At 39.4% G+C, this 23462-nt stretch overlaps 1 protein-coding gene across 2 annotated transcripts in view; it reads left to right on the top strand.

Annotated features, from left to right (window-relative positions):
* Positions 1-23462, top strand: part of ITGA4 (integrin subunit alpha 4) — a 93018-nt gene that overhangs the window by 3212 nt on the left and 66344 nt on the right. Inside the window, exons 1-4 of one of the 2 annotated variants that reach the window (XM_055572023.1) lie at positions 13716-14007; positions 20310-20416; positions 20512-20641; positions 23225-23292. In XM_055572023.1, the coding sequence (XP_055427998.1) occupies positions 20587-20641; positions 23225-23292 (123 nt within the window). In that variant the 5' untranslated portion in view covers positions 13716-14007; positions 20310-20416; positions 20512-20586. Of the gene's footprint in view, positions 1-13715; positions 14008-20309; positions 20417-20511; positions 20642-23224; positions 23293-23462 lie in introns of those variants that run through there. The other variant, XM_055572024.1, reaches the window with a different exon arrangement.

The raw sequence follows: 23462 nt of genomic DNA, 5'->3' as shown, positions 1-23462 counted from the left end.
CTGAGGTGAAAGGCAGATGACAAGGTTTCTAGTCAGTCAACTGGTAGACACACTAATGGCTATAGTAATAGAACATTTGCACATCTTTGAACATTTGCAAAAGAGTTGACTGAAATTACTTCTCATGTAACATTTTAAACAATGTATCTTCCTTATATAAAGAAATTGTATGTTTCAATTCAGAGCAATCTCAGAAGTAACTTGAAGCTGTAAAATAAGGGACTGAGGATAATGTCTAGAAAGGTAACACTGGAAACAATATATTGATAACTAAAGGCTTTTTAAAATTCTCAAGTTTGTAGATTATGTAGTATTCTTTATGAAGAGTTGTCAAGGAAAAAATACACACACACACACAATCATCTGAATGAGATGGTTTTAGTTGTTCTGTCTCAAATGTATGGACTATGCTTAGCTCACTATCTTACATTTAACTGACATTCAAAAAATATTAGTTTATTTTTATCTCTGTTTTCTACTTAAATCTATATCTGCATGTTATCTGTTATAGGTATGGTGAGGTTATAAATACAGACAATTAATAGATGAAACCAAAAGTTAAATGTATAAATGAAAAGATAACAGTTGAAACACAGTGAAAAAAATATTTTTTGTTGGCTCAACCAAAAATATCTTATAATAACTAAATATTGAGCTATGATATCCATGTCATAAGATGTGTTTTCTTTCATTCATGTCCTAATTTGCTATCAAGAAGATGGAGTTAAAAGACCCCTTAAAATAATGCTCATCTCCTACACAATTCAAAGTGCTGTATACATGGACTAGTCTTAAGGTCTAAGAATTTCAAAGTTTCATTCAGGTAGATTCCTTCCTTCAAAAGAGGATGTCAATACCCTTCGCCCTACCTCCTAACCCCCTTCTCTGTTGTGCATAATATCGCCCCACACTGTGGTATGTTCAGTGTAGTCATAATCAGAAGTGAGCAGCAAATGCCTGTTTATCTCGAATGTTCAGGGGATGAGATGTTGAGAGCCAGGTACCTCTTTTAGTGAAGTGAATTGACTGTAGAAGAGATGTATTTCTTCTTGTATGCAGACAGGCTCCTCCCACCTCCCTGCCTACCTAAGAGGTATTTTCCTGCTCACTTCCTTGGTACTGCCCTCTGTGAACCAGAAGAGGACAGTCTGCCTATCAGGAGGGCTGAATCCAAACTTGTCCCTGAAGACTCTGTGTCTGGGGAGGCCATAGTGATTTCCAGTTTCAGTTGGTTTTCTACTCAGGTGCTCTGCATCCTTGCTAGGTTTTTTTAAAAGGAAACTTTGAACATGGTTGCTAAATTAAGGCATTACAAGTAATGACTTTGTTTATGTATTTGATGATACAAATACATAATGGTCACCATTATGTATTAATGGACCATGAATGGTCCATTCATGGTCACCAATATATGAAGGTAGAAGAGAATAAAATATGTAAATGACTGTAAAATTGTATTAAAAAGATTGTCTTTATTTCATCTTTCAAAAGCCATACTCTGTAGATCTTTCATTACTTTTAACTTGCTGCCAATAGCTTTATACTGATAGCTACTAATAGCATTATGCATGTGTGTTTGTATGCACATACAGACTTAAACACTTGTCTGGATAATAAAGGTTATAATTTTGTTATATAATGTACATGAAATGTATACAAAATACATAAAATTATATAAGTATTGTCTAATACAGTAGCCACAAGCTACATATGGCTATTGAGTACATGAAATGTGGCTAGTTTGTAGTGAGAGGTCCTATAATACAGATTACATCTGGATATTGAAGACTTAGTACAAAAAAATTCATACATGTATATATATATAATATATATAATCTTTTGACTTTTTAGGTGTTGACCATATGTTGAAATAAACAGTTTGAAATTAATATCAATTGAATATTTAAATGAGAATATTTTAGATGCATTAGGTTAAAGAAAATATTAGCATTAAGTTTGCTTATTCCTTGTTACTTTTTAATGTGACTAGTGTAAAAATTATTTCATATGTAACTTGCATTATGTTTCTATTGGAGAGCACTGTTTTAGAAAAACATAACTTCCCTATGCAAAATAACACTGACTTTTTAGCAAGTGCTTTCCCAATGTCTATATGTAAAGTAAATAGGATTTTCACTTTTCTAGATCAGTGTTGTATAATTACTAGACCTTTAAGCTCCCCTCTTGTCCCTCTTTTTCTTACTAGAGAGAACAATGATTTATTACAAGTTAGTCATCATTATTTCCCTTCAGATTTCTTTCTGGAAATTATGTAACCTACTTGGAAGAGGTTAAGTTAATTAGCATCTGTGTCATTTAACTAATGATTACCTCATTCTCACTTCTGCCTGATTTGTAGGAATTATTAACAACATTAAAAGACAAACCACTCACTGTTGGAACATCAAATATGTTCTTGATAACTTTTCTTTCTTATTTGCAATACTCCTTAAATTGTAGCTTATGAAGCTGATATTGACACAGACTGATCATTTTGAAAAATCATCGCTGAACAGAGGTTTGTTATGCTAATTATGCACAAAATTAAGACAGAGAGATTCATGAATAAACTATCATATTAAAAGAATTAAGTTTCCTGATTTCTAACAGTTTCCCAGACTCCATCGGAGAAGGCAATGGCAACCCACTCCGGTACTCTTACCTGGAAAATCCCATGGGAGGAGCTTCGTAGGCTTCAGTCCATGGGGTCGCTAAGAGTCGGACACGACTGAGCAGCTTCACTTTCACTTTTCACTTCCATGCATTGGAGAAGGAAATGGCAACCCACTCCAGTGTTCCTGCCTGGAGAATCCCAGAGATGGGGGAGCCTGGTGGGCTGCCATCTATGGGGTCGCACAGAGTCGGACATGACTGAAGTGACTTAGCAGCAGCAGCAGCAGACTCCATCTCTGAAAGAATGGCTTCCACCTGGTTTGAGACATGAGGTTTTCTAAAATGCATTTTATTTATTGCCAAAAATTTACTTGACCACTGGGTGATATTTCTAATGGCTAAAAAATATCTCCCCTTGGCCACAGTTCTTGGGCTGGGTATGGTGATCCATTGTGTATGTGGGTCATTGGTTCATTTGGCCATTTCCTGAAGGATGCCTAAGTGCTGGAACCTGGGCTCACAAAAGAAACACAGCCCTTGCCTCAAGGGGTTTGCAGTCTATAGGTTGGGTTATTATAGGAAAGTGGAGAAGGCAATGGCACCCCACTCCAGTACTTTTGCCTGGAAAATCCCATGGATGGAGGAGCCTGGTAGGCTGCAGTCCATGGGGTCGCTAAGAGTCGGATACGATTGAGAGACTTCACTTTCACTTTTCACTTTCGTGCACTGGAGAAGGAAATGACAACCCACTCCAGTGTTCTTGCCTGGAGAATCCCAGGGACGGGGGAGCCTGGTGGCCTGCCGTGTATGGGGTCGCACAGAGTCGAACACGACTGAAGCAACTTAGCAGCAGCAGCAGCAGCAGCAGAGGAAGAGGTTATGGGAGAGGGTGCTGGACAGAGCAAAGCGTGTTTGAGCACCCTGAGGTCTTTGAGAGGGCGGTATCTTTGGGCGGAAAGAAAAGAGCGTACAGTTGAACTGTGGCGTGTGAAGCGGTGTAGATGAGAGAAGCGAGCAGGGATTATTGTGTTACAACTTGGTGACTTCCCTGGCAGCTGCAGAAGCACTGGTTGTCAGCATGCTCTTGTGTGGTCATACACTCTCCCTCCGTGTGGGCACAGTGCAGTGGAGGCTGGGGCTGGGTGTTGGGCTGGGGGCACAGATGCACAGAGGGAGGTGTTGGCTCCAGCGGGCCTGGTGGTGCTGAGCAGTGACAGAGGCAGGGTCTGGTGCAGACCCACAGGAACCTACAGGGGCCCCGGCTGTGAGTGTGCTCTCACCAGATGTGTGCACAGCAGTGGAGCGGGATGATGGGCAGCAGGCTGGTGATCTGCAGCCTCACAGCTGCCTGGCCGAACCTTGAGCCTGGGCCTGAGGGTGACATCAGCCACTGGGGTGGAGGCAGGTGTCATGTACTTTGGCTTTGGTGGGTACAGGGAGGAGGTCAGTTGGCTCGCTTCTCACACCAAGGTAGCCACAGAGGCCTGGGCTGGCTGCTAAGGTGGCTCCTGGGCTCCTCAGGGGCAGGGAAAAGGGATTACGGCAGAACCCAGGTATCAGTGAGCACTAATACGTGTGGGACAAAAGCTGGCAAGATCTGCAGGAGGTCCACGGTGTCTGTACTGGCCATTGATTTAGTCAGTGGTGACATCTGCTGTTTGTCTGCAGAGCGGGTCTCTGTAACTTAGGTCTCTGGACTTCGTAATTAGTAAATGAGAGAGATGAACAGGAAGAAGGTTTCAAAGATGTTACCCAAGGTTCTGACTTGGGCTGTTGAACAGATGATGGTGCTATGTCTCGTGAGATGTAAAAATAGATACCTGGTAATCAGTTGGATGTATGGGCCTGGCGGGCAGGAGAGGTCTATATAGGCAGTTCAGAGTTGAAGGAAATTGGCATAGAGATGGTAATCAAAGCCATGGACGTTAAAGAGTTTAACCTGGGAACGTTCTAGGTTAAATGGATCACTGGACCCAGAAGAGATCCCACAGGACTCCTGCCATTTGAGAAGCAGCTTGAACAGGATCGGTCAACTCTAGCTGCAACCTAGATTCTTCTGCCAAGCTTTAAGAAGCCCAGTGCTGGTGGCCTTCTCCTAAACTAATAAGGTCTCTGGGAGTGGGTCTAGCTAGGTTAGATATTGTGGTTTATGGTAAGAATATATATTTGGTCTTCAACCCCATTTCTGACACAGTGATCCTAGAACCCTTGGAGTTTTCTAGAGTGATAAATATGTCATTTGTTAGGTTAATGAGGTGACTTTAGGACCAAAGGATGTGACTGGTTGCCAGCAGAGCACACTGTATGATCAGAGGATTGGAACTTTCATACCTGTCCCCCTGACACCAGCAGAAGAAGAGGGGTTGGAGGCTGAACCAGTTGCCAATGGCCAATGATTTAATCACTCATGGCTATGCAGTGAAACCTCTATAAAAGCCCAGAAGGACAGGACTTGTGAACATGTGGGGCTTTAGGACGAGTGGTGCATTCAGAGAGGGCCTGGGAGCTCCTTTCAAGTTTCCCATGACTTGCCCTGTGTGTCTCTTCCATCCAGTTCCTAAGTTACTCCTTTTATAATAAACTGATAATCTAGTGAGTAAAATGGTTTTCTTGAGTTCTGTGAGCCACACTTGTAAATTAATCAAACCAAAGGAAAACATCGATGGAAACTTCAATAGCCAGTGGACTTGAGATTGACATCTGAAGTGTGTGTTGAGGGGTAATATGGAAAGAAAGTAGTCTTTTTTAAATATTTCATGTATTTTAATCAACTGTTAAACATACTCCCAGTGCATTTTTACCTTTCAAGTTTCTTCTAAAAGTTCCATTACCCATTGAGGAAGTTTTATATGAATTTATTAAAGTTGCCTAAATTTACTAGTCCTATAGAAGATAATCACAAATTGCTGGGTGATAGTAAGGTATTTTTCAGTGTTCTTCAGTAATGTACTGTATGTACTTTTTTCTTTTTTTTACCTTTTGGTTTCCTTCACCCATTTCTCCCTCTCTGCCCCCACCTCTGGCAGCCACATATCTGTTCTCTCTCTGAGCTTTGTTTTTTTGTTAAGATTCCACATATAAGCGAGATCATATTTATCTTTCTCTGTCTGACTTAGTTCATTTAGCATAATGTCATCAGGGCTCAATCATGTTGTTGCAGACAAGAAGATTATATTCCTTTTTATGGTTGAATAATACCCCATTGCATATATATACTGCAGCTCTTCATCCACTCACTCTTCATTGAACACTTAGGTTGCTTCCCATCTTGGCTATTACAGAGGGGGGATACATTATGCTATTTTTAGTTGTGTTTTCCTCTTCTTTGAATATGTACCCAAAAGTATTGTTGGGATTGTTAGAACTATGGTAGTTCTATTTTTAGTTTTTTGAGGAACCTCCAGACTGTTTCCATAGTGGCTGCCCTAATTTACACTCCCGCCAACGATGCACAGCCTTTTTCTCCACACCCTCACTAACACTGGTTATCTCTTGTCTTTTTGATAATAGCCATTCTAGCAGGTGTGAGGTGACAGCTCCTTGTGGTTTTGATTGGCATTCCCCTGATGGTCAGTGATGCTGGTCATGTTTTTATATAGCTCTGCTCCATATTTTCTCTCATTCAGTAGGTTGCTTTTTCGTTTTGTTGATGGTTTCCTCTACTGTGCAGAAACTTTGTAGTATGATGTAGTCCCGCTTATTTATTTTTGCTTTTGTTGCTTTTGCTTCTGGAGTTAAATTTTAAAAGTTATTACTCAGACATTGGTCAAGGAGCTTGTAGAACTGAACCCTTAAGTGGTGGGATCTGACATTATCTCCAGGTAGATAGTATTATAATTACAAGTTGGATTTCAGGACCCCCACCTAGTATCAGAGAATTTCTTGGTGGTGGTGTGGAAAAGCTTCACCCACACACATTGGAGTTGGGTGAAGAATCCTTAGTTGGGCATTGGGAGTTTGCAGAGGTTCTCAGATGACTCCAGTATTTATCCATGGTTAAGAACCATTGGGGAAGAAAAAAAGAGCAAGAAAAATAGACTAAGGAGGAAAAACAAAAGGGGTAGCCAAGGAATCAGGTGAATGTGGCCTTATGGAAGTTGAAGAATGGGAGATTTTGAGAAGAGGTGAATGGTTGGCATATCAAAAGAGGCCAAGAGGTCAATCTAGGTAAGAGCCTAGGAGGAGTCTTTGGATTTAGAAAGAATTGGTTTGTTAAGAACCTTGGAAAGACCTGTTATAGTGGTAATGCCAGACTTCAGATGGGTGAAGAGTGAGAAAATATTGGTGCCAGATATCAACTCTTCCTTTGTTAAAGGAAGAGTTCTTCCTTGGGTTCTTCCTTCATTTATTAAATAAATGTTATCCATTACTTATGTTGGTACTTGGAAGACAAAGTTGGTCAAGATGGCTAAAGCCTTCAAAGAACTCAGTTACAGGAATAACAGGTAAACAGATACGTACTTATGAGAAATGTCACAAGCATAATGATAGATATACACAATAGGGAGAAGAAGCTGGATAATGAAAGTATTTTGGAATAATGGACAGGAGTAATTGAGTCAGTTCTGACCAGTTTTGATGAGCACATAGTAGAGTCTCAATGAATGTGAATGGATGGGTACACTTCTCAGATTTGGGTGGGGTCTTCTGGGATTTGCTGTATGTTTCAGCATTGTTCCCAGAGGCCAGCCTTGCATTCCAGACTCTGCCCACTCACACTGGACAGTCTAAAGAATATGCACTCCTGAGACAGGAAATCTAGAATGGACTGTCTTTAAAGTTGGCGGAATTTTAATTTTAGGAGTAGTTGGCAATATCAAATTAGAATACGGAATTGGACTTGCAGGGGACAGGACTGGGTTCAGTAATGCCGTGTGTTGGTTCTGATGTCCTCAGTTTATCCCTAAGGAGTTTTAACAAATGATTAGTCATCTCTTCCATATAATTTATATGAAATACTGTAATTCACAATGAATTGTTCAGATATAGTAGAAGTATAGACATAGTTGTCAAATCTCTTTTGCTGGAAATATTTTGTGAAGTGGATTAGACATATCCTTTTAAAATTATATTCTAGGTAGCAGTCTCTTGTCAGTATCTACCCTCTGTGAAATCATTCTAGATCTACCTAACCTCAGTGCTATTCTCTATTCTCTTGGGACCATTTTTTAGTATTTATTAGAATATCATTATTTTGTCTGAAGATCATTGTTGCATTGTCTCTGCAACATCTTATCCCCTCCTTTAAACTTTGAATGAAAAGTTGCCCTCTGTTGTCAGTAACCTCTCGTTTCAGTCTGATCCTACACTGACTGGTACAGAATGATGCCATGGACTCCCTGACTAATTTTTATTTTTGAACTTTATTATCATCCTGACCTCCTCCTCCATCCTACCCTGTGAATTCCAAAACCAAGCTCAGAACGTCAGTATTGACCAGTGAGCATTAAGTGAGGGCAGGTTTCCCTGGAGTGCTTTTCTGCTCACATTTTTATACTGTTTTTGTTTCAAAGAACAACAGTATCTATATTAGTAATACTTTTTCAAATGAAATGGTATTTGTATATTAATGATGCTTTTTCAAATGACTCCTTAAGTCTAAGAGATTAATTGAAAACCATGGAAACAAAGAGTTGTTTTTCCTTATTTTCTAATGTTGGACGTTAAAATATAAGTTATAATGAAATAGAATTAGAATAGGATTATTAATAGTGCCAATACTTGGATTCATTCGCTGATTAATAGTGAAGTACTCATAGCAAATCACTGTAAAGTAGTGGATGACAGTGTGGGCTTGACTCTTTCCTTCCCCCACTTAAAAGTTTAGTGACTTTGGGCAAGATGCTTATTCTCCCTTTCTTTCAGCTTCTCCATGTATAAAATTGGAATAATGATAATAATACCCACCTTTAAGGGATATAAGGAAAATTAAATGACTTAATATATATGTTCACATATGTTAAAAGTGTGCCTATTACATGGGAAGCATTTAATAAGTGTTATTTTAATAATTATTGTAAGACAACATTCCTTCTTTACATTATGCTCGGTGGATATATCAGTTGCTGTACATTGTTCTGCTCTACTTAGTAAAAAGACTTGTATAGGTTTTCTATGGGAATGTGAAGAAGTTTGGACCCAAGGAACTTGGAGGGAAACCCTTATCTTAGATCCAGGCTCACAAGCAGAATGGATTTCTAGGGCTCAGAAGTCTAGTGATGACTCAGGATCAACCCAGATTTATAAAATTGCAACCATCAGGCTAGACTCTGCTGCCTGAATGCATTCACCTCTGTGTGGAACTCTTCCTAAATACAACAAAGTAAAATAAATAAAATTATAAAATAAAAACTATAATTAAAATAAAATGACCTAGAAGACTGGAATAGCTGTTTTTTTCAGGCCTATGATTATAGGAACTGTTACTTATATAAATTGAGCATGATTATCCATCATTATCAGATTTTTATTACTAAGTCTAAGAACATGACAATTTAAAGAGACAGCAAGAATTGTTTTTAATTTTGATGTTTAATTTGATACTTTGACCCTTGAGTGCCACTAGATGAGTTGGTGGAAATGCTCTTGGAAGTTTAGTACGTTCATGTCCCATATCTCCTCTAAAACTGGTGTTTTACTGTTCATTACTCAGTTATTGTTTTAGCTGTTAAATTCATGAACGTCACTGTTACCTTTTAGAAACATCACCATCACATTTTATTAGATGTTTGGGAAAAGTACACAGTTTAATATAAGAAGCATAATCTAATGGGTTTAGTAATAATTAGTGTTTGATAAGAAATAAAAACAAGGGGCCTTTTGGCTTAAAGAGCTGAAGGAATGCTGCTGATCCAACCTCACAGCACCGTGAGCTCCCTCTGCTGGTGGGTCCACATCAATGCAGTGTGAGTACACTGGGGAAGCATTTACCCCTCATTTAATGAACACCTACTCAGTGCCAGAAAGTCTTGTATGCACAGGCATACATTTTCGGTAATTTTTATAACCCTCCAATGGTAGGCCTTGTATTCTGGTCATATTTGAATTGGTATGTTTGCTTTTAATCCCATATGTCTTTTCTGTATTCTGTTTCACTCAGTAATTGTTGTTTCTACAAATACAGATATATTGAATGAATGATGCTTTATAGAACGTACAACAAGAGTCATTTGTCTTTCAGGATTATTTGAGAAAAATTTAGAGTGGAAGGGTTTGAAATATATAGGACTAATCTTTCAATAGAGTAGAACTTCATGTTAAAAAAGTAATTGATGGAAGTAAGGTCTTTCACTATTTTTCTAAAACTTGAAAATTATGTAGTGTTTTGAAAGATCAGACCAATGTGTGTGTTGTCTTAGTATCCAGAAGACCAGTTTGAGAGCCCCAATAAAATGTCTGAACTGATTAAGCCAGTAACACAGGCAGATAAACACTTGTCATTGCATCCATAAGTCCCAAGCTGCCCTACCCACAATGTGTCACTCAAGCTGTCAAAAGGCTACAGGAAGACCTTTGAGTCTGGTCTTACCCCTTGCTCATTCCTCAGTGGAAATGCCAAAGTGCTGAGAATTGATCTAACCTGAGGAAAAGATCAGGGTAAGATAGGGACCAAGTAAGTGACATTTTTCATGAACCCTAGAAAGCTGACTAGAAATTTTACACATTTTCAGCTGGCAGAAAAGATTAGAAAGTGAAATTGATTCAGATAATTCATACGTTTGAAGTATTTGTACAGTTCTATTGTATATACTCCAGACTCGTGGAAAGTAACTACTTTGAGATCTTCAATTACTAAAAGTTTTTTAAAATTCTTTTCCATTACGTTTTAGTGTAAGATATCGAATATAATATCTTGTGCTTTACAGTAGGACCTTATTGTTGGTCTCTTTTATGTATAATAGTTTGTATCTGTATCTGCTGATCCCAATCTCTTAATTTATCCTTCTCCACCTTTTTCCCTTTGGTAACTATGAGTTTGTTTTCTATGTCTGTAAGTCTATTTTTGTTTTGTAAATATATTCATTCATATCATATTTTAGATTCTGCATATACTTGATATCATATATTTTTGTCTGATTTACTTCACTTGATATGATAATCTCGAGATCCATCCATGTTTCTGCAAATGGCAGTATTTCATTCTAAAATGTCTTTAATCTTTTCCATTTACTGGTCCCATGAATTTGGGCAAATATCTTTACTTCTTTAAGATTCTATTTCTCCACCTGTGAAATGAGATTGTTAGCATAGTCCTCCGTTGCTGCTGTGAGAATTAAATGAATGTGTATGGTAAGGGCTCGCTGACAGTTCAGTTCAGTCTCTCACTCCTGTCCGACTCTTTGAGACCCCATGAACCACAGCACGACAGGCCTCCCTGTCCATCACCAACTCCCAGAGTTCACCCAAACCCATGTCCATTGAGTCGGTGATGCCATCCAACCATCTCATCCTCTGTTGTCCCCCTCTCCTCCTGCCCTCAATCTTTCCCAGCATCAGGGTCTTTTCCAGTAAGTCAGCTCTTTGCATCAGGTGGCGAAAGTATTGGAGTTTCAACTTCAACATCAGTCCTTCCAATGAACACCCAGGACTGATCTCCTTTAAAATGGACTGGATGGATCTCCTTGCAGTCCAAGGGACTCTCAAGAGTCTTCTCCAACACCACAGTTCAAAAGCATCAATTTTTTGGTGCTCAGCTTTCTTTATAGTCCAACTCTCACAGCCATACATGGCCACTGGAAAAACTATAGCCTTAACTAGACAGACCTTTTTTGGCAAAGTAATGTCTCTGCTTCTTAATATGCTGTCTAGGTTGGTCGCTGGCAGTGAAATGCCACAAATATGTTATGGAGGAGGATATATTCCATGACATGTGTACCATAATCATATCTTTAGCTTAATCCTTAAAATAATAATGTCAACATCAACTAATGTTTGCCTGCTTTCTCTGCCCGGCTCTGGCCCAAGCCCTTCACACCCCTCATTTACTGCCCACAGTCCTTGCAGAATCCCTCTGAGACAGCCATCTCTGGAGGCCCACCTAATTCTCAATCCTAAACCATCCTACTCACATATCACACTTTGTAAAGATCTTCAAACCTGCAAACATTGTTTTCCTTCAGACCATCTGCTACTATCTTAAAACTTAAGGGACTAGTGTTTTGGAAGAGAAGTAGGGGAGAATAGTAGGAAGAAAGAAGACCTCTCCAAAGTTTAGATCCCTGAATGGCGAAAACTTTGCAGTTGTATCCTCTGTTATTCTTCTTCAGTTGCTAAGTCGTGTCCGGCTTTTTGTGACCCCATGGACTGCAGCACGCCAGGCTCTCTTGTCGTTTACTATCTCCTGGAGTTTGCTCAGATCCATGCCCATTGAGTCAGTGATGCTATCTAACCATCTCATCCTCTGCTGCCCCCTTCTCCTCCTGCTCTCAATCTTTCCCAGCACCAGGGTCTTTTCTAATCAGTTGGCTCTTCAAATCAGGTGGCCAAAGTATTAGAGCTTCAGCATCAGTCCTTCCAGTGAATATTCAGGGTTGATTTCCTTTTTTTTTTTTTTTTTAATTTTATTTTATTTTTAAACTTTACATAATTGTATTAGTTTTGCCAAATATCAAAATGAATCTGCCACAGGTATACATGTGTTCCCCATCCTGAACCCTCCTCCCTCCTCCCTCCCCATTCCATCCCTCTGGGTCTTCCCAGTGCACCAGCCCCAAGCATCTAGTATCGTGCATCGAACCTGGACTGGCAACTCGTTTCATACATGATATTTTACATGTTTCAATGCCATTCTCCCAAATCTTCCAGGAAATCAACCCTGTTCCCACAGGGTTGATTTCCTTTAGGATTGACTGATTTGATCTCATTGCTGTCCAAGGGTCTCTCAACAGTCCAACCTCTAGTACCCTTTGGTGGAACATTTTGTGGTGGAAAAAGTGGGTATTAGAATTCCCTCCCTCAGCAAATATTTTGTTCCTGCGTACTGCATGTATGCCCTGTTCTGTGCTGTGGAAATGCCACAGTCAATGAAATAGTCAGTCTTCCCCCATCAAGTGACAATCAAGAACAAATATCTCGTCTCCCATAGTCTCTGTCATATTTTGTCACTTGAAACAATGGCACTAAAATAGATGACATGAAAAACAGTAAAAAAAAAAATGGCAAAAAATGTTCCTAATTGGCTTTGTACTATTATCCTTTGTATCCATCTATCAAAATCACTACTTATTCATATTTATATACTCATGTACATACTAAAACAAAATCAGTAAGTGGAAATGAAAACCAAATAGTAAGCATACATCTTTGTATTTACTTTCCCAAATACAAATTGAAAGAGGAAAATTATGAAAGAGAAAGATGGACTTAATTTTTAGAATAAGGAGTCTGGTTTTCATGAGGCTTTGTTTTTTTTTTTTTTTTTAATGTCTACTGGGAAAATGCATTCAACTGTGCTGAGAATTAGTCATTCTAGTTGTATAAAAGCATGGAAAATTATCATGTATTAATTTCTACCAACCTCGTTTATGTTAAACCATGTAAAGTACATTTTTTAAATTATGAAGCTGATTTGATTTACTAAGAGTTTAGATCAGTAATGTATGAGCTGAATTGAAAACCAGATTATAAATCATTTCAGCATGACATTTGGATAAAATATAAAGATCATCTGCATTTATCTATGATGTTCTGTAAGGGAAATTCATGAGAATAAACTTCCTCATGACAGTTCTCATAATCATCATTTCTGACCAAATTATAAATACTGTATTTCCACATGAAAAAAATTGGCTTAACATTTGATATGCTATTTCAATGTTTTGTTGAAACCAAGGAGGGCAAAAAAATATTACTGTCATTTTCTAAATGGAGTAGTTCCTTTTCAATTATTGTATAACACAGGAAATGGCGAAACCATGTATATTGCAGAACAGTTGCTCATAAGTCCAGCTGCATGCTACCATTACCTGGGGAACTGTGTGAAAAATTCTGGTCTGAATCTCAATGTGGGCACATCAAATCTGAGCCAGAGAGTGGGACCAGGTGTCAGTATTTGTTCGAAACTCCCCCAGCTGATCTTGATATCCAGCCAGAGCTGAGAACCACGTGAAAAGGTGTGTCCTCCAGAGCACAGAGGTGAAGGGAAAGCTCTGGAGAGACACAGAGCATAAGCTGGTGATGTGGTCTGACCCCTTTGCCAAGATTCCGCAAGCACTCCAGAAGCAGAGGGGGAAAGTTGCTCAAAATTAAGAAGAGACCCAGCTCAGTAGTGGAGAGTTATAAGCTGTTCGTTCTTCCAGCTGATTTTGTCGTGCTGAAAGTAGCTCAAGATTATTGTTGCTGTTGGGAGCTGCCTGTGACAGAAGCAGTGTTAGGAAGTAGAGAGAAGAAACTTACGTAAGCAGGAGTCTGTGTATTTGTCCATTTTCTAGAATTATCTAAGTGTGTGACGCTTGAGAGTCTGAGCAGTAATGACACTGTGATGTCACCTGGGAGAGCTAAAACAGAAAGGATGCAAAGGGGGATAATCTGTGGGCCTGGAAAACAGTTCCCGAGATAGGAGTTTCTCTAGTCTCTATTTTAAAATCAATAAGAGAACTCAGCTGAGAAACAGATGATGATTCACTATTTTTCTGTATAAAAACTTTTGGGCCATTTTCAGTGTAAGTTCGATGCATGAAGCCGGGGACTCAAAGCCAGTGCCCTGGGACAACCCAGAGGGATGGCACAGGGAAGGAGTTGGGAGGGGGGTTCAGGATGGGGGGTACATGTGAGCCCATGGCTGAGGCCTGTGGATGTGTGGCAGGGGCCACCACAGTGTGGTGAAGTGATGGTCCTCCAATTAAATATATTAATCAAAAAAAAACTTTGGGGCCATTTTCATGCTATTTACATGGCATTTTGTGGTTCCAAACTATTGTATGTTTATTGCATACATATTACTATATGTTTTTAAACTTTGTGGTGGCATCTCTAGAACAGGAAACTTGTGTCTAAATATTGGCCATAATCTTAATGAAACTGTTCATTAAATACACAGCATTTTAAAGTAGTATAAATATAGTATCAATATATTATAAAGAGGTAATATATTGTTTGTGACCTCTGTTCTCTCCTGTCTTTAATTTTCCTCCTGCACAATTGCTTCATAAACTGAATGTTGACTAATTTTAGAAAGACTTTGGTGTTTTCAGAGAAGATACTTTATTGGAGCTTCTTTTGGGATGTTGTTGTTCAGTTGCCCCGTTATGTCCGACTCTTTGCCACTCCATGGACTGAAGTACCCCAGGCTTCCCTGTCCTTCATTATCTCCTGGAGTTTGCTCAGACTCATGTCCGTGGAGTCCATGATGCCATCCAACAATTTCACCCTCTGTCATCCCCTTCTCCTGCCCTCAGTCTTTCCCAGCATCAAGGTCTTTTCCAGTGAGTCAGCTCTTTGCATCAGGTGGCCAAAATATTGGAGACTCAGCATCAGTGTGCTTGTGTGTGTGTGTGTGTCGCTCAGTGGTGTCTGACTCTTTGCCACCCCATGGACTGTAGCTCACCAGGCTCCACTGTCCATGGAATTCTCCAGGCAAGAATATTCGAGTGGGTTGCTACTACTTTCTCCAGGAGATCTTCCCAACCCAGGGATCAAACCCGGCTTTCCCACATTGCAGCAGATTCTTTACCATCTGAGCCACCAGGGAAGCCTCAACATCAGTCCCTCCAATGAACAGTCAAGGCTGATTTCCTTTAGCATTGACTGGTTTGGTCTCCTTGCTATTCAAGGGAATCTCAAGAGTCTTCTCCAGCACCACAGTTCAAAAACCTCAATTCTACAGTGCGCAGCCTTCTTTATGGTCCAGCTTTCACATCAGTACATCAGTCAGTCATTTGTGTCCAACTCTTTGTTGGATCATTGAAAACGCAAGAGAGTTCCAGAAAAACATCTATTTCTGCTTTATTGACTATGTCAAAGCCTTTGACTGTGTGGATCACAATAAACTGGAAAATTCTGAAAGAGATGGGAATACCAGACCACCTGACCTGCCTCTTGAGAAACCTGTATGCAGGTCAGGAAGCAACAGTTAGAACTGGATGTGGAACAACAGACTGGTTCCAAATAGGAAAAGGAGTATGTCAAGGCTGTATATTGTCACCCTGCTTATTTAACTTATATGCAGAGAACATCATGAGAAACGCTGGGCTAGATGAAGCACAAGCTGGAATCAAGATTGCTGGGAGAAATATCAATAACTTCAGATATGCAGATGACACCACCTTTATGGCAGAAAGCGAAGAACAACTAAAGAACCTCTTGATGAAAGTGAAGGAGGAGAGTGAAAAAGTTGGCTTAAAGCTCAACATTCAGAAAACTAAGATCATGGCATCTGGTCCCATCACTTCATGGCAAATAGATGGATAAACAGTGGAAACAGTGGCTGACTTTATTTTTGGGGGCTCCAAAATCACTGCACATGGTGATTGCAGCCATGAAATTAAAAGACGCTTACTCCTTGGAAGGAAAGTTATGACCAACCTAGACAACATATTAAAAAGCAGAGACATTACTTCGTCAACAAAGGTCCATCTAATCAAGGTTATGGTTTTTCCAGTAGTCATGTATGGATGTGAGAATTGGATAATAAAGAAAGCTGAGTGCCGAAGAATTGATGCTTTTGAACTGTGGTGTTGGAGAAGACTCTTGAGAGTCCCTTGGAGTGCAAGGAGATCCAACCAGTCCATCCTAAAGGAGATCAGTCCTGAGTGTTCATTGGAAGGACTGATGTTGAAACTCAAACTCCAATACTTTGGCCACCTGATGTGAAGAGCTGACCCATTTGGAAAGACCCTGATGCTGGGAAAGATTGAGGGCGGGAGGAGAAGGGGATGACAGAGGATGAGATGGTTTGATGGCATCACCGACTCCATGGAGATGAGTTTGGATAAACTCCGGGAGTTGGTGATGGACCGGGAGGCCTGGAGTGCTGCATTTCATGGGGTTACAAAGAGTTGGACACGACTGAGTGACTGGACTGAACTGAACCTTTCGACCCCATGGACTGCAGCATGCCAGGCTTCCCTGTCCATCACCAACTCCTGGAGCTTGCTCAAACTCATGTCCATGGAGTCAATGATGCCATCCAACCATCTCATCCTCTGTCATTCCCTTCTCCTCCCGCCTTCAATCTTTCCCAGCATCAGGGTCTTTTCAAATGAATCAGTTCTTCCCATCAGGTGGACAAGGTATTGGAGTTTCAGCTTCAGCATCAGTCCTTCCAGTGAATATCCAGGACTGATCTCCTTCAGAATGGACTGGTTGGATCTCCGTGCAGTCCTAGGGACTCTTAAGAATCTTCTCCAACACCACAGTTCAAAAGCATCAATTCTTTGGCGCTCAGCTTTCTTTATAGTTCAACTCTCACATCCATACATGACTACTGGAAAAACCATAGCTTTGACTGTATGGAACTTTGTTGGCAAAGTAATGTCTCTGCTTTTTAATATGCTGTCTAGGTTGGTCATAGCTTTTCTTCCAAGGAGCAAGCGTCTTTTAACTTCATGACTGCATTTACCATCTGCAGTGATTTTGGAGCCCAAAAAATAAAGTCTGTCACTGTTTCCATTTTTTCCCCATCTGTTTGCCATTAAGTGATGGGACTGGATGCTATGATCTTAGTTTTTTGAATGTTAAGTTTTAACCCAGCTTTTTCACTCTCCTCTTTCAACTTCATCAAGAGGCTCTTTATTTCCTCTTTGCTTTCTGCCATTAGGGTGTCATCTGCATATCTGAAGTTATTGATATTTCTCCCAGAAATCTTGAGTTCACTTTGGGCTTCATACAGCCCAGAATTTTGCATGTTGTACTCTGCACGTAAGTTAAATAAGCAGGGTGACAATATATAGTCTTGGCATACTCCTTTCCCAATTTGGAACCAGTCCATTTTTCCATGTTGAGTTCTAACTGTTGCTTCTTGACCTGCATACAGGATTCTCATGAGGCAGATAAGGTGGTCTGGTATTTCCATCTCTTTAAGAATCTTCCACTGTTTGTTGTGATCCACACAGTCAAAGCTTTCGTTGTAGTCAATGAAATAGATGGAGATGTGTTTCTGGAATTCTATTGCTTTTTCTTTGATCCAAGAGATGTTGGCAATTTGATCTCTGGTTCCTCTGACTTTTCTAAATCCAGCTGGTACATCTGGAAGTTCTTGGTTCATGTACTGTTGAAGTCTAATTTGAAGAATTTTGGGCATTTCCTTGCTAGCATGTGAAATGAGCACAATTGTGTGGCAGTTTGAGCTTTCTTTGGTATTGCCCTTTTTTGGGATTGGGGTGAAAACAGACTTTTTCCAGTCCTGTGGCCACTGCTGAGTTTTCTAAATTTGCTGGCGTAAGTGCAGCACTTCAACAGTGTCATGTTTCAGAATTTGAAAGAGCTCAGCTGGAATTCCATCCCCTCCACTAGCTTTGTTTGTAGTAATGCTTCCTAAGGCCTGCTTGACTTCACACTCTAGAATGTCTGGCTCTAGGTGAGTTTTCACACCATCATGGTTATCCAGGTCATTAGGAACTTTTTTTGTACAGTTCTTCTGTGTGTTCTTGCCACCACAACTTTGGGTAGATGAATCCACCATTTATCATCTATTTTTGACATTAATTAAAAAAAAATAGAAGTTTTAGTAAAAAGTCAAACCTTTGTATCATAATGAAAATTAAAATTTCTTGTTTGTTATTCTTTCACTTTCTTTCAATTATATGGGCATAATATAGCCAAAGTAACCACTTTCTTTGTTAGACTTGACCCCCTCAATGCTACAATATAATTGTCTTTCTCTCCTTCCCTCCCCCTCGTCCCTTCTTTTCTTTATTAACTTGAATAGAGAAACCTGATGCTTCCATCCTTGATCAAGGTTTAGGCTGCTGCAATATCTCCTTTCCATTTCAAGTTTTTGTTTAGTTGCTAAGTCATGTCTGACACTTTTGCAACCCTATGGACTATAGCCCACCAGGCTCTTCTGACCAGGGAATTTCCCAGCCAAGAATACTGGAGTGGGTTTCCATTTTCTCCTCCAGGAGATCTTCCCGACCCAGGGGTTGAACCCATGTCTCCTGCATTGGCTGGGAGACTCTGTTACTGAGACACCTGGGAAGCCCGTTCCAAGTAGCCATTGCTAATGAAGCCCAGCCTTGTCTTTCTAGACCTGTCCTTAGTCGTCTTCCTCCGTCTCACGCTCTTGCAGGCACTACCAGGAGGCAGGAGTTGACATTACTATTCTGCAAGAAACTCGGCCAAAAAAAGACGATCCACATAGCACAGGAACGGTGTTCCAGATCATGAAAAACACCTGGGTAGTCAGGGCCTCCCTTGGACCTATGAAATCAATCTCCAGAGAAGGGGCTAAGAAACTTTCTTCAGGTTAGCTATGTCGGAGGGTTGGTTTGTCCTGAACTTCATGGTAGAGAATGAACAAATGTATACAATGTGTACACAAATATCTTTCCACACTCCTTAAATTCTCTCTTACCCAGACTTACTGCAAATAATTTCCCTTTCCAATACTACATTATCTGTGTAAGTATTCTGAGTTTGCCCAGGATGCTTTATTTAAGGGTTAAGGTGGTAGGTGCCTAATGATTTAGAGTATGGTACCTATCAATGAATGAAATTTGGCACTAAAATTAAGTTTAAAAAGTCAAGTTCCATGTCTGTATGCAGTCAAATTGATGCAAATGTATTTATCTGCCTTTAGAAGTAAGTTCAAGTGCAGTGGACCTGTCACAATGCATTTGAAGTGTGTGGAAATAGGCAGCAAAAGGAATCTTAATATGCTGCATCTTATTCTCCCCCAAAACCACTTACTTGAAATCACAGTTAATATAGGATCCCAGCCATAAAGCAAAGAAGTGATTTTAACAGAATAAGGAAAAAGTCACTGGGAATATCACTTTTTTTTGTACGTTTTAGAAGTATTGCTTATGTGTAATATTTTTGGCTTTCTGGCTATTCATGTCTTTGTCAAAGTGCCTTCTGAAGTTTTTTCTATACTAAGATAATCCAGTTTTTCAAAGTCTTTTTTCTTTTTAGAAAACATCACAGTTCCACTAACTGTAAACCATAGGGCAGTTTGTTTAAAATGGTAGGCATTGTTAGTATGTTAATTGCATACAGCCGCTTCCCACGGTCATCATCTTCCAGCTTCAACAAACTGTGACTTAAATGTTGAGGACCTTATTGTAGCCCTTCTATTCTTAGTGTCTCAGCACATGAAATGTTTTAGAAAGCGCTCTGGTAATGTTGCTGGCATTGCTAGATAAATGATCAAGACAAAGGTGTACATTCTTTGCCAAGCATTGCATAATGCAGTTAAACTTGCACAGCCCATGTTGGTTTAAACTGGTTTCCCCACTCTTAGTCACGCTGGTTAGCTATCTCCTATATGAAAGCTGTCTCTTCCTGGTATTGCCAATCAGAGGTCTTTTCTACAAACAAAAATCACAGTGAGAGAGCAATTATGTTAGCACAGAGTAACTCATGGTTACCCCCACAGTGTGCACCAAATATGTGATGACAGGGAAGCAGGGAAAGACGGTATTCCACAGAAGCTGGAGAAAAACCACTGGGGATGAGCATGCATGCTTATTTTCTCTGTTCTTGCAGAATAACATTGTTTTCAAGATAACTGCTGATAAAATTATTTTCCAACACTGTAGGTAGCCCTTTTGGAGATCCTTGTGGAAAGACTTGCTTGGAAGAAAGAGATAATCAATGGCTGGGGGTCACGCTTTCCAGACAGCCTGGAGAAAACGGCTCCATTGTGGTAGGTTGTTGGGATAGTTCCCTGATCACATTGTGAAACCAGATACCCTGGGTGTGACTTTCACATCGTTTGGTCTACTTTTATGTTTTATTCAGACTTGTGGGCATAGATGGAAAAATATATTTTACATAAGGACTGAGTCTAAGCTCCCCACGGGTGTTTGCTATGGAATGCCTTCTGATTTACGAACAGAACTGAGTAAAAGAATAGCTCCATGCTATCAAGGTAAGGCATGGTTTTGATATTAACTGGATCAAGATAAATATGTGAATGCCTTTAAATTTGTTTTTTTCAAATTTGGATACTTGGTTAGCGGTGGGAGGATCTTTGAAAACAGCTATGTTCTCTTTAATGTCTCATATTATTATTTTCTTTTTTCTTTTTTTGCTAATCCAATTGCAGTTTCAATTTTCAAAAATGAATTGTGAGATAGTAAATGACAGGGAAGCCTGGTGTGCTACAGTCCATGGGGTCACAAAGAGTCAGACACGACTGAGCGACTGAACAACTGTGGTTTTTGGGAGCTAGGAATACTGCAAACTATTCGTTTGAATAGTTCTAGCATCTAGTTGATAATTTTCCATTTTAGCATTAAATATATTCTCAATTCAGTAAAATTATGAAATAGATTGAAAAATCTGATTAGGAGGAAGAAAATTGTTTCTTGCTTTATCTTTAACTTCCAACAGGATTCAGAAAAATTTAAAATATAAATGTGGGCAGATCGTTTCTACTGTGTCTTTTTTTTTTTTCCCCCTTGAATTCACTTATTTTCTTTGAAACTGCAAGGAATTGCTAATGTAAGTTTGAAAGGTCTTTCCCATAAAAATTTTAGGTCATAGGTAGCATTAGTGCATACAGAGCCAGGACATCAACTGAGACAAGCAGTTGGAGTTGAATGTCAACAGAACACTGAAGAAATGATACCTGTAACAGAACTAAAATTCTGAATATGTGTCTTTAGAAAGAATATATGTGAATGCCAGTTTCCAGTTTTTTTTAACCAAAATGATTACCTCAGTGCCCAAAGGCAATTTCTATTACTTGACAAAACCTGGAGCACGTAGCCAAATTACATGGATTCTATTAATACTGGCCTCTTTCATGCCTGGAATTTGACATCATAGCAAAGGTCATATCATCTGTGTTCCTAATTTGTCTTTGAATGCCAAGAAGATAAAAGGTGGATTTTAATTTCTTAGTTGCAGTAAAACTTACTCTAGCTATTGTCCCATTTTTCATAATAGTTTATGGTTAACATTTTCAAATATTTTACAGTTGGGACATTTGTCTCTGATTGACTGTGGAGGCCCTCATGATCATTTGAGGTCTTCAGTCTCTCTATAATGCAGACTGGCCAGCCTGAGTCATAATCTCCAGTCCAGATGAGGCCTTTCCCCTTGCTGATCTCAGTTTCCTTCAAAATCAAGTGCACAAAAGTGTGATGATAGGAATTAGCTGTATAGGCTGAAAAAATCTTTAGCTTGCATCTCTATTAGATTGTTTTGACAGTCTAATAGAGATGCAAGCTAGAGATACTCTTCAACTGCAACATCCATCCCCATGTAGCTGGCCCCATGTCTGGTGCTTTTAACTGACCCAGCAACCACTTCTGACTATTCCAATCATGTGAGATGATGCACTTGAATGCTTCAGGTGCTGCAATTCTTGTCCTGCACTGGCTGGTTCCTTCATTAAATGCTGGTGCCTCCTTCGGTATAGATTTTGGTCCAGTACATTTTTTCATGTGTTTTCTGGGTAACTTTATGAAAGGGTTGATAATGTCCATGGATGACAATGTGCACTCCTACAAATATATATATATATGAATGAATGAATGTGAAGTTGCTCAGTCGTGTCCGACTCTTTGCAACCCCATGGACTGTAGCCTACCAGGGTCCTCTGTCCATGGGATTTTCCAGGCAATAGTACTGGAGTGGATTGCCATTTCCTTCTCCAAGGGATCATCCCAACCCAGGGATCAAACCCAGGTCTCCCGCATTGTAGACAGACACTTTACTGTCTGAGCCACCAGGGAAGTCCTATATATATATATATATATATATATATATATATATACACACACACACACATACACATACACACACTTAGCCACATCCTATAGAGGAAAAAAAAAAAAAAAAGACATGGAGGCAGAAACCTAAGACAACTAAAAATTAAACTTAAAAAATATATAGGAGCAGGGAAAACAGAAAAAGGAATTAAAAAGCATGACAAGGAGTGGTAATTATGAATGACTTACCAATTTATTCAACATTTCTGGTTAGCAAGACGGAAACAAAGATGTGGTCCTCTGTCTTCACAGAGGTTTACTTATGTCAGTTCTTCAGGAAAAGCAAGCTTTGTGCCCATAGTAAGTTTCACAAAGCACACATTCGTGGGGGGTTTGTAAGAAGAGACCCTCCATCTCCACGCAGATCTTGACTATGTGATTTTCAGCTGGGCAAAATCTAGGAAGCCTATTTTAAATGGAAACCTGGACTGGAAGCCATAAATCCTATCTCTTGTCTTAGATGCTCACCTGACAACTTTTTGTATGTTGCCTATTCTTCCCCTGAAAAAGAGACTGCATAGATACCTCTATTGCTATTTCATAGGGATATTTTGAAGATCAACATGGAAGAGATTTGTGACCTTAAATTTTACTACTTACTAATTTTTAAAATAATACTATTGTAAAAGAGATTTTAAAAGGCATACTTATAAGGATTTATAAATAAACAAAATTATGCAGATTTTGTCTTTATTTTAAAATGAAATTTTAATTATTTTTCTACTTTATTTTAGATTATGTGAAACAATTTGGAGAGAATTTTGCATCATGTCAAGCTGGAATATCTAGTTTTTACACAGAGGTAATAGTCTAAAAATAGGTGCTATAGATGTTTACATATAGAATTTTAATTCTTCTTAGAAGAATTAGACTCAGAAGACTGATATTATGCTTTGAAATAAAGATTGAGTAATACTCAGATAATATATCTCTTAAATATGAATATATTACAACTTAATTTTTACCACTTGA

This window comes from Bubalus kerabau, chromosome 3, assembly GCF_029407905.1.
Source record: "Bubalus kerabau isolate K-KA32 ecotype Philippines breed swamp buffalo chromosome 3, PCC_UOA_SB_1v2, whole genome shotgun sequence".
Taxonomy (NCBI): Eukaryota; Metazoa; Chordata; class Mammalia; order Artiodactyla; family Bovidae; genus Bubalus; species Bubalus kerabau.
Note: the sequence above shows the minus strand (reverse complement) of the source record. Positions and strands in the feature narration are given on the sequence as shown.